The sequence below is a fragment of the Mesoplodon mirus genome (assembly GCF_964341445.2).
Source record: "Mesoplodon mirus genome assembly, chromosome: 7".
Lineage (NCBI taxonomy): Eukaryota > Metazoa > Chordata > Mammalia > Artiodactyla > Ziphiidae > Mesoplodon > Mesoplodon mirus.
Window position 1 is genome coordinate 84,377,213 of NC_138983.1, and position 13,510 is coordinate 84,390,722.

Consider the following 13,510-nt stretch of genomic DNA (forward strand, 5'->3'; position numbering starts at 1 on the left):
AGATGGTCAACCCTTTCTCAAAATTATTTTTTAAAAAACCCCAAAACCGTACAAAGGAAACACCTGTGAACACTGAGAAAAAATATTCTAGTAGAGTAAATGCGTTGGAAAAACTCTAGGAACGGAGTCAGGAGACAGTATCTTAAGAGTGTTTCCCAGGTCTGAAATTCTTTGCTAGCATTGTTCTTTAACGGAAACTGCAGGTGTGCTAGGAAAAAGGACCTACTGTTTTTTGAAAGGCATTAACAAGAACCAAGGAACGGCAGTCCAAAGGGCATGAAAGTACTTGCCCCAATTTGAGGCCACTGTGCTTACAGCGGAGCTCTCCAGAACTCTTTGTAGCTAAGTGCATGGGTTTCACGAGTGCAGTATAAAACTCACGAGTGCACATTTCCCAAGAGCTGGTTTTAAGAAGAGACCGTCACGAAGGTTCCCAGCGAGGAGCGTCGCCAGAGAAGTTCCGCAGCTTGCCCGACCCTCCATTTCTGTCCTCTCCTGCAGAGACCTCCTAGGCCCGCGCACCCCGCGCCTGCACGCCCGCGCACGCCTGTGCACGTCCACTGGGGCGGGGCTCTCGGGCACGCGGACCGCCGTCGTCCGACAGCTCCCGGCGTCTGCTGGGGCACTTTGCTCCGGAAGACAGGAGCGCATGCGCGAGCGCGGAGGGTGGGGCCCCAATGGCTGTCCGGCGGGGGAGGGGCCTGTCATGGCGGCCTGTAGAGTCAATTCTAGGAATCCTGAGGTAAGGGGTACGGGGACTTTTCACCCCTCAGGTGTCACCGCTCTGCACTGTTGTTCACCCTGTGGGTTATTTGTGCCCTTGTCCATGTAAGGAGACTCCCCACAATGTGGACTCACGCCCCCATAGAGCTCGATTCCCTTGAGATGTTTACCCCAGGATTATCGGCACCACTGGGGAGCCGGCTGCATGAAGGGTTCAGTGATTGCGGGGCCTACAGTGGGGGCTAAATAGTGTGTGCGGGCTATCAAACAGGTGCCGTTCTAGTCTGCGCGTTGTGAAGAGTACAAAAGCTAGAGGGAAGTTCTTGCGAGTTGAAAACCCTCATCTGGTTCCGAAGGTGTAGCTCAGGTGATTGGAAAATGAGTGAAGATGGAAGGAACACACTCATCGTTTCACTAGTGTCTTCCTTCTTATCATAAAAACATCAGTCAACACTTATGTTCAAACTGCATTCTTTTGTCGGTGATGCGAGCAACTTTGCTGAATGTGGTAATAAACATGTATTTGTAGTCTGGTGTCAAATCATGATTGATTTGCAAGCATAGATGGGGTCTGTACATACTTAATTGGTTGGTGGGAATCTGATAGGTAGTCAAATGTGTGGGTTGGTTTTGTCCGTGGATATTTGTGTTTGAAGGAGGTCATGCCTGTGTTTTTGTGAGAGTGTGTAAGAGTGAGTGTTGTATTTGGAGGGTGTTGAGATGTGACGCAGGCATACTCAAGGAGTTGGTGGTAAGGTGTTTATAATTTGGTGTTTGGGGAATATGTTTACATGTGTTTTTTTCACCCATGAATTTGGGGATTTGTGTGTGTGTAATGGTGGATTTGGAAGGATTATCTGCATATGCGTAAGGGCACTGTCAGGAAAAGTAGTGGTGTATATTACTTTGGGTGTCCAGTCTGTTAATTTTGTATATTTGGGGAATGTAGGCTGATCATTTGTGTATTCAGGGCATGTTGTATGGTTATGGGGTGTTTGTGGGTGTGCATGTTCAGGAGCTGTGTATGTATATTTGGATGTGTAGAGGGCAAGTCTGTGACTATTTTATGGGGCTGGTGGATGTTGAATGTGTAGGTATGTTGTGTTTGTATGATCCTGTATTCTGCAAGATGGCAGAGTTCATTCTGCGTGAGAGGTTGGGAATGTGGGGTTATGTATACGCCAGTAGTGTGGTACTGTATGTGTATTTGGAACAAAGGGCGTATAGGGTGACATTATTGCCTGTTTGTAGTGTACTGGGTAATTGTGGTTCTATTTGGGACTTGTGGAGAGTTGTGTGTTAAATGAGTTTGTGTGTGTATTCAAGGGGCATGGCCACTTGGAGGAATATTTGCTGAGGCTGTGCATTTGTAATTTTCAGTAGGAGCTTCTTAGGCTTATGTATTTTGGGAAGTGAGTGTATCTGATAGAGAGGTAGGGTTCTATGTTTCTACAGGGAAGATGGACAATTGCATTTGTATGTATTAGAAATATGTGATACGGGTATTTGTTAGTACTTGCATATGTGTGAGCTGGCTCCTGATAGCTAGGGATAATTTGATATATGGAAGTTGTTTCATAAATGGTTTGCTGGAGATATTTCCATGTATCTTACTTGTGTATTCTAATCCGTGTGCGTGTCCATCATCAGGTGCATGCATTATCAGAGTTTGTTCATAAGGTATGGAGTTGTTAGGAGTATTCAAAGTGTATTTCTTTGGAGAACGCTAGGGTGTCTATACATGTGTTTGGAAGGAGTAAGAGGTGGTCTGTCTATATATTCAGGGTGAGGGTAGAAATGTATATATACACACACACACACCTATACAGTTTGTATGTTGGAGTAGTGGTGGGGAGCTTGTATTCTGGAGAGGTAGCATAATGTATAGTGTTTGGGAGGGGATCCATATGTTCAGGGGTTAGGAATATTTGCATGTGTGTGTCCATAGGTGTGTGAGAATTGTGTATGTATCTTAGTAAGACTGCAGAGGTTGTCGGTGTTTTTCTGTTTTGAATGTGTCTGAGCATTTGGGGTGTATACTCATGAGTAGTTTGTGGATGTGTGTATTTGTGATTTGTGAGTGTAGCAGGAGGCTTCGAGTCCTCTATGTGTCTATTTCAAAATGTAATGCCTGAAGAATTTAGTGGTGTTGCTTGTATGTGTGTTCTCAGTATTAGTGAGGTGGACTTACATGTACAGTTGACCCAAACATGGGTTTCAACCACACGGGTCCACGTATAGTGGATTTCTTTTTCAGTAACTACTACAGGACTACTACAGGATCCATGGATGCAGAGCCACTGCATGGAGGGTTGGCGCCCTAACCCCCAAGTTGTTCAAGGGTCAGCTGTATTTGATAAGTATAGATTATTTGTGCCTGTGTGTGTTTTTGAGTTCCTGGGGCTTCTGGGGTATGTATTCTGTGGGATGTGAGAGTTTAGTTTGTGTGTTTGGAAACCAGTGGGCTGTGTAGGTTATGTGTGTGTGCAGGAATCCTGCAGTATATGTATTTTAGGGCTGTGGGATTGCATATGGGTCTTTTTTTGGGTTGCACATGAGACAGTTGTGTACTTGGTGACCCTGTGTGCTTAGGTACTCAGTGTGTACATCTGGATGGCATATTGGTTGCACATGTTTGTTTTCAGGCCCATGTTGTGTGTGTATATATAGTTGTGAGAGTGGAATGTGAATATTCAGGGTGAGTAAGGTTTCATCTGTAAAAATTTAGGTAGTAAGAGGTGGTCTGTTTGTGTATTTATTCAGGGTGAGGGTGTGTGTTCAGGATATATATATATATATATATATATATATATATATATATATATATATATATACAAACACAAATGTATATGTGGTATCCTTTTGGTTATATATCTGTGGTGGGAGTTGAGAGTTCTCCTTGGGGTGTAAGTGGATTCTGTGCACATATTCACAGGAAAAGTTATGGGATGTGCTGGAACTGGTTCATACTGTCTTGGGAGAGTCAATGGTGCATATCTCTTCCCATCTGTGTGTTTAGTGATGTCAGGTGGGTAGCTTGAAATTGGTCATGCTGGGAATATTTATACCATGTAGATACCATAAGTGAAGTCTTTCCCGCCTTTCTCGGAGAGCTTTTTATCAAGCACTTAGCAGCGTACCACTGATGTGCGTGTTTGGATTGTGTATGAATGAAGCAAGAATATTTGGGCATCGGTGGGTATGTATGGGACACTCATGTGAATTGTGAGTGGGGCTTCTGGGGCTATGGGCCCTTGTATATGTGCATTGACCCTGGTAATTGTGAATCATTGCATTGCTCCTATCAGGTTGGTCTGTTCTTTAGGGCCAGAGAATCCCCATAAATGTTGTTGATTCCCAGTAGAAATCATGCAGATGGATACAGGGGTGTCTGTACCTTAGGCAGGTGGACACTCCTTCAGCATTTGTGTGGTCCTAGCGTCTGGGTCCCTAGAAGGGGGCGCCTGGCGGACAGATGGCCATGCAGAGCAGAACCTTCACAGGTGTGTTGTTGGCATGACAGGCAGCAATCAGAAAGTCATGGGGCTTCCTGGATAGGAGGTCAGGTGACCAAGGGTTCTCCCAGGAAAACCCCCTGAGAATCAGTTGGACAGCTACAGGCATTCCTGGCTCTTCTGTGGCACAGCGGACGTGCAAGGACACCCTCCACATGGGGTCCAGAGCCATGTGTCCCTGAGCCCAACTGCCCCAGGGTGGTGGGAACTGTTGCATATCAGGCTGGTCAACTGTATCACTAGGTCTCAACCAACCTGTCTCATGGAAACCTAAGTCCTCACGGATAGGCAGGACCTCTAGGGATCACTGAGCTGACAAGGACAGAGGTAGGGAGGCTTTGTCACTGAGGGAGAGTTGGGGACTGAGACCTGGAGAGCCTGGGGAGTCCCACTCTGAGGAGATACGGCTCTGATGTTCCCAAACCCTTTAGACATGTTCTCTGTTCTTTTCTGAAGGCTCAAGATGCTTCTAGCAGTGGGAAGCTTATCTCAGTTTCATGTTTCTCTGATAGGATGAACTGACCCTTTTATTCACTCTTCCACATCGAGCTGCAAACCCATCAGAGGGAACCATGTGATCGTTGTAGCCACCAGCTGACCCCACAGCCACCTTGTGCCTCCCTTGGACCCACCCAAGCATTTCTGAGCCTTCTTTATGGTGAGTCTTGTGGCCTTTTCTCCCTCATTGTGACTCCTCCTGCCAATAAAACATGCTGTGAATGTTAACAAAAGGAAACCTGCACTAGAATTGGAGTCTGGAAGGCCCGTAGAGGGAGCTCTCATGCCGTGCCACTCATCATCAATTACCCCAACAGGAAGAGGTCATTTACTGACCCCAAAGAGGAAGTGCAACCACTTTACTACCCCAGCTGGAGGAGGGAAGACTTCCTTCCTGGCCAGCAACAAGAAATAGAAAATAGAAATAGCTAATAGAAAATTCCGCAGTTTAGCCAATGAGACGCCGTTGCCACCTGAAGTTTTACTTTCCTCCAGTGAACTTCCATTTTTTCCCTTGATGATGACTTTCTTTCCTTGTCCCACCCTCCTTACTATACAAGTCTTCTGGGACTTCCCTTGTGGTCCATCAGCCAAGACTCCGCGCTTCCAGTGCACGGGTTTGATCCCTGGTCGGGGAACTAAGATTTCCACATGCCATGTGGCATGGCCAAAAAAAGAGAAAGCCTTCCATGTTGTGTAACCCGTTGGAGTATCTCCCTTTCTATCAGATGAGATACTGCCTGATTCATGAATCGTTTAATAAGGCCAATTTATTCAAAATTCAAAGTAAATCTTCCAATTTACTCAGTTAAATTTTGTTTTTTAATACATTGGGGGCATGCAGAGGTGGCCACTAACAGTTTAATATGTATCCCTCCAGAAATGTTCTGTATAAAAATATGTATGTGCACTTTTCTAAAATCCCCTCTTATGATTGCTACTGCTAACAAGATGATTTTATGATTAAATGCTTATCTTTTTAAAAAGAAAAAGGTAAATATATTGGTGGCAGTGATGGGATCTGAAGCAAATTTCTGATTAACATTTGGGACAAGGAGAAACAGGTGTGGTGCCCACAACTCCTTTGAGTTCACTGTCTTTCTTGCCATTCCTGAAGGTTGTTGGTAAGCTCCTCTTGGTTTGAGCTCCATTCTCTTTGCGTTTGTGCTCCCAATCTAACTGGCTTTCCTTTACAGGGCAGGTCAGTTTGGCTGGTAGAGGATTCTCCTTGAGGCCAAACCCCTAGCCTTTCAGATGGAAATTCCCAGGACACAGTAACATCTCTTGGTTATTGCCAGTATATTTTTGAGTGGTAAACCGTAGCCCCTAATTTTGTTCCCTGGATTCCACACTGGGCACTGCTGACAGTGTAGTCTGCACTTGCCCATCTGTTTGGAATCAGCCCCCAGTTTCCATGCTTGGAGCTGTTGGTGGTGGCTATAGTTCTCCATTTTGTTTGGAATCAGTTTGCAGTCCCCCTTCCTTGGGATTTGCCGTTTGGATCTTTTTCCTCAGTCCAAGGATCCCTGGGAATCGGTGGTGGTGCATACCAGGCCTTCTTTTGTCCAGGACATAGTAACATCTCTTTGTTACTGCAGATACATTAAGGCGCAGGTTTTTTGTGTGTTCTTTTGGGTTGACAAAGGCTAGCTAAGGAAATGAGATCCTTTATCGCCAAAGAGTTGAGAATGCCAGCTTCTGGCACACCTGCTTATTTTATATTTAAGAACTATGGTCCTGGAGGTTGTAGATATTTAGAAAGATGGAAAAATTATACTAATATTGATCTAGAATTACAGTGGTCATTGTGGGGCATGTTCCAGTTAGACAAGATTGTACATTTAAGGAAAACACTAGAGAGCAAGGGTTCACAGATTGCACAGGGAGAATGAGATGCCTGCTTTACTTGGTATGTAAAAGTTTACAGACGGTTTCAAGATTCCAAAATAGCTTCGTTGAGAGACTTAGAACAAAAAGCTAATGAAAAATTAAAGAGACAAAAGGTACCTGAAACAAAAGACCATAGGACGGATGTGACTGCAGATTTAACTCCTACTGTCCCCCCCTTTCCTTTTTCACCTGAGTACTCTTGTTTTACTCATTTTCTGTCTGAAATACTTTTCTATTCCAAAAAGAATATTTAACAATTGCCATTTAAAGTAAAACTACCTGAGATTGCAGGTGAGCCCCCTCAGGTGTCCTTTACCCCTTGGTCAAAGACTGAACTGAGAGCTGTAGTCAAAGAATTCTCTAAACCTTGGAGGAACCCCCAACATTTTTTAAAGACTTCAGAGTCACTGTCAGGGCGTATGTCCCCAAACTGCTAGATCTTTATCCACTTGTACACATGTTGGTAGGACTGGGGGAAGCCCCAGAATGGATGTGGGAAGCAAAATGACATAATCCCTAGGATGATATTCAAGATCCTCAACCTAAAAAGGCTTGCAGAATAACAACTAACCTTTTATAAGCTATTCCTAAAATCTTCCCTGCTCACACTTGGTCTATTATTAATTGGCCTAATAATGATTGATGTATTATTCACTTGTACAAACAAAAGAGGGGTGAATCTGTGGAAGACTTTAGAGCCAGTTTGGAAGCTCTCTTTTTACAGCAGTTGGTGTTCCAAGGAATAAAAAGGCCACTCAGCCTGCTTTAACTGCCCTCTTTGTAAGTGGATTATCTTCTGAGATTAGTGGATTGATAAAAGGGCAGAAAAGAGGGTGGGAGGCTATAGGCCTGACTGAACTCGTGACTATAGCTGAGCATTTTGAAAGGACCTTGGAGCAAGATCACAAACAGAAATCCACCAAGCTCATAGCCTTACAGTTACAACAGCTCTAAGGCAAGGGACACAAAATGACACCTGGGCCTCCCCCATTACAACCTCCTAGGGGTCCATGATCAATTTGATGACCCAAAGTTGATGTTTCATTTGTAATCAGTGAGGACACTGGAAAAAGAGGTGTCCTCAAAAGTCCTATGCAAACTCTTCACAATTGCTCTCATATCTGTCTCAAAGGGAGGGCCCCCCGTGACCCTCTCGCCTAGTTGGCAGAACTCCAGAGGTTCTCTGGTAAACTATTACCAGCAATGACCTTAAACAGCCCAGAGGAAAATATAATGAAAAACGGCCAAATTTTAGTTGATACTGGAGCTATGCTTTCTACTTTAAACCCCACTCTCATATTTTACTTTGAAATCTACATTAAACTCTAACCCTAACTGTAAACATAATTACCTAACCGTTCAACACCCTACCCCTAGCCCTAACCAGAGCTGTGCTTTCTACTCTAAATCCCACCCTCAAAGAACAACAGGTCCCTCTGAGTAAAGAGGATGTTTCCATAGTGGGAGTACCTAATACAGTTCAGAGAGAATTTTTTATCTCAACCAAGATTCCTTTCTGCTATGCAGTATAGCCCCAGTTAATCTACTCAGTAGAGATCTCTTTTCTAACTTCAAAGGGCCAGTACATTTTGCCTCCAGTGGAGATCTCACCTTAAAATTTCCTGATCAACGTGAACCTGATCAGTTATGTTCCTTACAATCTGTCCTGGACCTAAAAGCGGAAGTTCAACAAAAGTTCCCTAATTGGATGGAGATGCCTGCAAATTTGGGGGCTACTTCTGACAGTGTTAACACGAGAAGAATAAAAAAATGCAAACCTATAAAGATTCAGATAGGTGTAGCTAAGCCTCTCCCTAGGTTTCCTCAACAGCTATTAAAGCCTGCGGTCATACAAGGTCCCATAGCTATTGTAGAAGACCTAATTGCCCAGGAGGTAATCATTCCTGTACTCATCCCTGCAGCATGCCAATCTTGCCTGGTTGGAAACCTGGCAGGATGGCCATTTGTCCAGGACTTGGGAGCTGTTAATAAAAATAGTTTTTCCCTGTTTTCCTGTTGTTCCAAACCTAGCCACCCTTGTGTCACAAGCTTGAACTGACTTGAAATGGTTTACAGTTGGAGACCTTTGTTCACCTTTCTTCAGCATCCCGGAGACCCAACAGCCAATATCTACATGCCTTTACTTGGAACAATCAACAATATACCTGCACTTTTATGCCTCGAGGGTTCACTGGGACTCCTTCTTTTTTCCTCCCAAGTACTTCACCAAGATTTAAGTACCCTCTAGTTCCCTGAGAAATCAGCCTTTTTACCATATGGAGATAACCTCCTGCTGTACTCAGCTACTGTAAAGGTTCCATAAGGCATTCATAAAAGATTCCATTTGTTTGCTGCAACAGTTAGCTGAGAAAGAACACAAAGGAAAAATTACAATTATCCGTAGACGCTGTTCATTACCTAGGACGTAATCTAAGCACTGAAGGAATTCTGCTATCTCCAGAGAGAATTAGGCTGATACAGGAACTTCCTAGACTCACAACTAAGTGCTAGCATTGTGGATTTCTAGGTTTAGCTGGTTATTGCAAGCTCTAGGTTCCAAATTTTTCTGTTACCTCTTCCACTCTGTGAACTTATTAAAGATTTGGTTCCTGAAGCCTTTGCTTGGGAAGATAAACACAAGCAGGTTTTTATAAGGCTAAAACAAGCAGTGCAGGAGCTGCCTGCCTTAGGGTTACCCAAATGATCAGGTTCAGGTTGATCCGGAAACTTTTTTTTTTTTTTTTTTTTGCGCAGTACGCGGGCCTCTCACTGTTGTGGCCTCTCCCGTTGCGGAGCACAGGCTCCGGACACGCAGGCTCAGCGGCCATGGCTCACGGGCCCAGCCGCTCTGCGGCATGTGGGATCTTCCCGGACCGGGGCACGAACCCGTGTCCCCTGCATCGGCAGGTGAACTGTCAACCACAGCGCCACCTGGGAAGCCCGATCTGGATACTTTAAGGTGAGATCTCCACTGGAGGCAAAGTATATTAGCCCTTTTAAGTTCGAAAAGAGATCTCTACTTAATAGATTAACCTTAGGTTATTCAAAACCTTTTACTTTATTTGTGCATGAAAGGCATAATCAGGCCGCGCAGAACTGTGTGAGCATGGTGGTAAACATAGGCCTATTGCCTGTTATAGCATACAACTTGATTCAGTTGCTTTTGCCCGTCTCAGGTGTCTTAAGGTTATAGCCGCAACTGCAAATTTAGTGGAAGCCTTGGCAGATTTGACTCTAGAAAATGAAGTTTATTTGCAAACTCCACACCTTGTCCACAGTCTTCTTAACGCTGAATTGACAACATTTCTCTGCAAGTATCACTAGATTAACTTCCTGTGAAATCCTGCTTTCACCACCTCATCTTTAAACGTTACAACATTCTCAATCCTGCTACACTACTACCTCTGTCTCACAAAGGTGAGGGCCGTGACTGCCAGGTAACAGTGTCCCATGGGAATTCCCTGGTAGTCCATTGGTTAGGACTCCGAGCTACCACTGCAGGGAGCGCGGGTTGGATCTCTGGTCGAGGAACTAAGATCCCACGAGCCACATGGCGCGGCCCAAAACAAAAACAAAACAAACAAACAGAAAACAGTGTCCCGTTTTGTGACACCGTGTCCTGAGTAAAGATGTTACCAAGTCCAAGGTTGCTCTGCTTGCCGCACGACAGGCCATAAATCGGAGATGAGGTGTTGAGGCAAGGAATATGACTTTATTCAGAAAGCCAGCAGACCGAGAAGATGGCAGAGTAAAGTCTCAAAATAACCATCTTATCGGGGTTTGGGTGCCAGTTTCTTTTATAATACAGAGATGGGGAGGAGATGAGGAGGTAAAGTAAGAAGGCCAGAAGTTTTGCGAATAGCCCCTGGAATGGCCAGCCTCGGGGAGGAGATGTGTTAATTTCTTCTTAATTGTAGCCATCCACAGGTGGAAGGAGTCCATATGTTTCCCTGAACAAAGGCACTTTGGTTTAACATTCAGACAGAGGGACAGGGTTCCCCGAGGCAGGCCATTATGTACAGGTACAGACAGTATCCTTTTAGTGAACAAAAGCAGCAGAAGGCAAAGGTTACAGTAAAAGGAACAGATCCCATGTGGAGTCCGATTTGGCTCTTCCCTGTTACAATTCCCTACTGTCAATGTCCATTCCACAGTCTTGTGGATAAAAGGGGGTGACGGCCCTTCTAATTGCTTCATCAGATGGATCTTTCCGGGAGTGTCCACCATTGGTGCCAGTGTTCCAAACGTTGGGTTTTTGTTTTTTTTGTTCCTCTCTGGAAAGTGTGTCCTTTACACCTGTAGCCTTAAAAAAATATTCTCAGCCTAAAAGTTGAGAGTTACGATCTCTTTGATGGGAATTTTGAGGGCTTCAAGCCTGGGAGGCAGCATCTCAAGTTAAGGAATTCAGCGCTTTTCCATGTACAGGAAGATGCAAGAGTCTGGGCTCACTGAACTCATTCATTTGATATGTACCTCAGCTGTCCGGGGCCTGTATCCTATATCCTCACATCCTGAGTTTCGTCAGGGCTCACCGGCTCACGTTGGGGGGCTGCAGTCGCTAATGACTGATGTGTCAGGAAATATTCCATTTCTCAGATCCTCTCCTCTTGGTCAGGATTTTGACCCATATTTGGGAGACATTTCAGGATCAAATTTTGTCCCACGGCGCTGGGAGGCTCATCCCAGGTCAGGGGAGAATTCTTGATATGCCACTCCAGGTGCTAGTTTTTGGATTAGGCCCTATTGCTAATTAAAGATCTTCTGGATCCTCTATCTAATTATGATCCAGGAGACATTTTCCCTTGTTGCTTCCTCCTGTACCTAGAATCACACTATTACAATGATTTCATGTTATAAATGTGGTCTATTTCCTCAAGATGTTTAGCCATTGAAGTATTGTTGGAGGCCTGGTTCCATACTGGGTACTGTAAGAGACACCAATCTTATAGAGTAGACAGGATATAAGTAATGCAGCTAGTAACGTTAACAAAGACACAGTACAGCAGGGAGACACAAAGAGCAAACAATCTGGAAACAAAGAACAATGATCAGTATAACTACTTGTAATCCAATTGCAGTAGCGAGCGACCAGAGGTACCCTAACTGATTTAGTGAGCCATCCGCTGTTTCAGTGTACCAGCGGTGCGGACTTAGACGTGCATGGCTTAATCTTGGAGACAAGCATATGCTACTGGCAGGATCACCCAGGTAGAGAGAAAAAGATAAATGTTTCAATTCTGCTTACAAGGGTATAATTTAACAAATGACTGTAAATCATAATGAGTTTAAGGGGAGCGTTTTGCTTACACCTGGAAAACACAGATTGAAAACAGTCATTTTTCAGATAGAAACCATAAAAATTATAACCATAATTATAACCAAAATTATAACCAAAATTATAACCCTTTTACCCAGGCATGTGCAACTAATCGTTTTTGTTAACAGCTTTATGAAGCCATCAGGTTTCCCATTAGAATTCTTCAAGTTCTTACCCAGTTCACCTTTATGGTTTGAAAATCAGAAACTTGTATTTATCCAAAGGTCCTTTCTATAAACCTTCTTGAAGAGGAAGCATTTTTGCAAAGGCATCAGAGTGAAACCATGACTGTGTACAATGGTGAAAGACTTAAGAAGGCACGTGTAAATCTGATTACAGTGCAATTGAGAAAGTAACGTGGTTACTGCGGTGACATGCAACACTTTCAGCTAATAAAGAGAATTATGACTGGTAACGTTTTACCAGGACATACCAAATTTTAGGAACTCCATATAATCTGTAGAATACCTGTGTCATTTGGCATACAATAGAACCTAAGAAGATTTATTGCTTATTTGACAACACTTTCCGTGTCATTCAACATAATTAGTTAATATCTCTCTTTGGGGTGTTTCAGGGGCCCTTTGAAGCACCCCAAAGTTAGCTAGAGGTCAAAGGAACTTCATTATAATTTGAGTTGGGAAGTTTTGTCAAAAAAATAAGAAAAGGGTTTAAAACAGATAGGATGCCATGTCACTGTGAAACAATAGTTATTCACTTAGCCAAAGTAACAATAAAAGATTTCAAAAGCAAGTACAGAACAGATCTCTTAAAAGGTAGAAAAACTTAAAATCTGGTATCAAAGGCAGTCCAAAATCTTAAGAAACCTTGTCTTCTTAACAGAGAGAAAAGCGAAATTCAAGTTGTGCACCAGCTTACTTTTAAAATGTATTTATTTACCCAATTAAACTTATTTTAAACTTAGTCCTGACCACGTACAGAACTCTTTTTTTCAGGGTCCACTTTCCATAAACCTTCTGTCACTTACTTTAGCACAATTCTGACTTTCAAGTGGTCAAATATGTGGAGAGATTAATTTTAGATAGACCTTCCTAAAAGATAAGTATTTTAAAAAGTTCACCTAAAGCTCTTACCTCATTTGCATTTTCTTTCCTTAAAAGTTTCTTCACATCAAGTTATTTCCTTGCTGACAAATTTGCAACAGATATAACAAGATTTTATTTAGCTTATATTAAACCTAGGCACAATAAAAGTATTATACTTAATGTTGATGACTCTAACAGCATGTCTATATTAATTAGATCAACAAACGAACGTTAATACCAGGTCTTAATTAATACTGAATATTTCCCAGTTCACATGAACCTGAAGCTCATTTAGCTCAGTTTCTCTTGTATTTAGAATAGTTTGGTGTGTAAGTGCTTACTTTTCTTTAAGCCAATTAAATAGAGCTCATCCACAAAACAACCTCAGCAATGTTATCCAAAGACAAAGACACATACAAGGACACAAACATACAGAGACGTCATGGTTGTCATTTCAGAATTTCAGCACTGAGTCAGGTACAGCCATGTGAAGCCCATCAGTTTACAAAAAGAGGTTGGAT

The 13,510-nt window shown here is 43.3% G+C and overlaps 1 protein-coding gene across 6 annotated transcripts in view; it reads left to right on the top strand.

The window, feature by feature from the left end:
• LOC309807689 (forkhead-associated domain-containing protein 1-like) overlaps positions 1-13,510 on the top strand; it is a 31,236-nt gene that overhangs the window by 3,237 nt on the left and 14,489 nt on the right. For 2 of the 6 annotated variants that reach the window (XR_014294619.1, XR_014294621.1), the window contains exon 3: positions 9,803-9,990. Coding sequence is in view for 2 of the 6 variants with exons in the window: in XM_082627544.1 (XP_082483670.1) it covers positions 4,894-4,896 (3 nt within the window). In the remaining 4 variants the exon portion in view is untranslated. Of the gene's footprint in view, positions 1-690; positions 743-4,750; positions 4,897-9,802; positions 10,001-13,510 lie in introns of those variants that run through there. The other 4 variants (XM_082627543.1, XR_014294620.1, XR_014294622.1 and 1 more) reach the window with 4 other exon arrangements.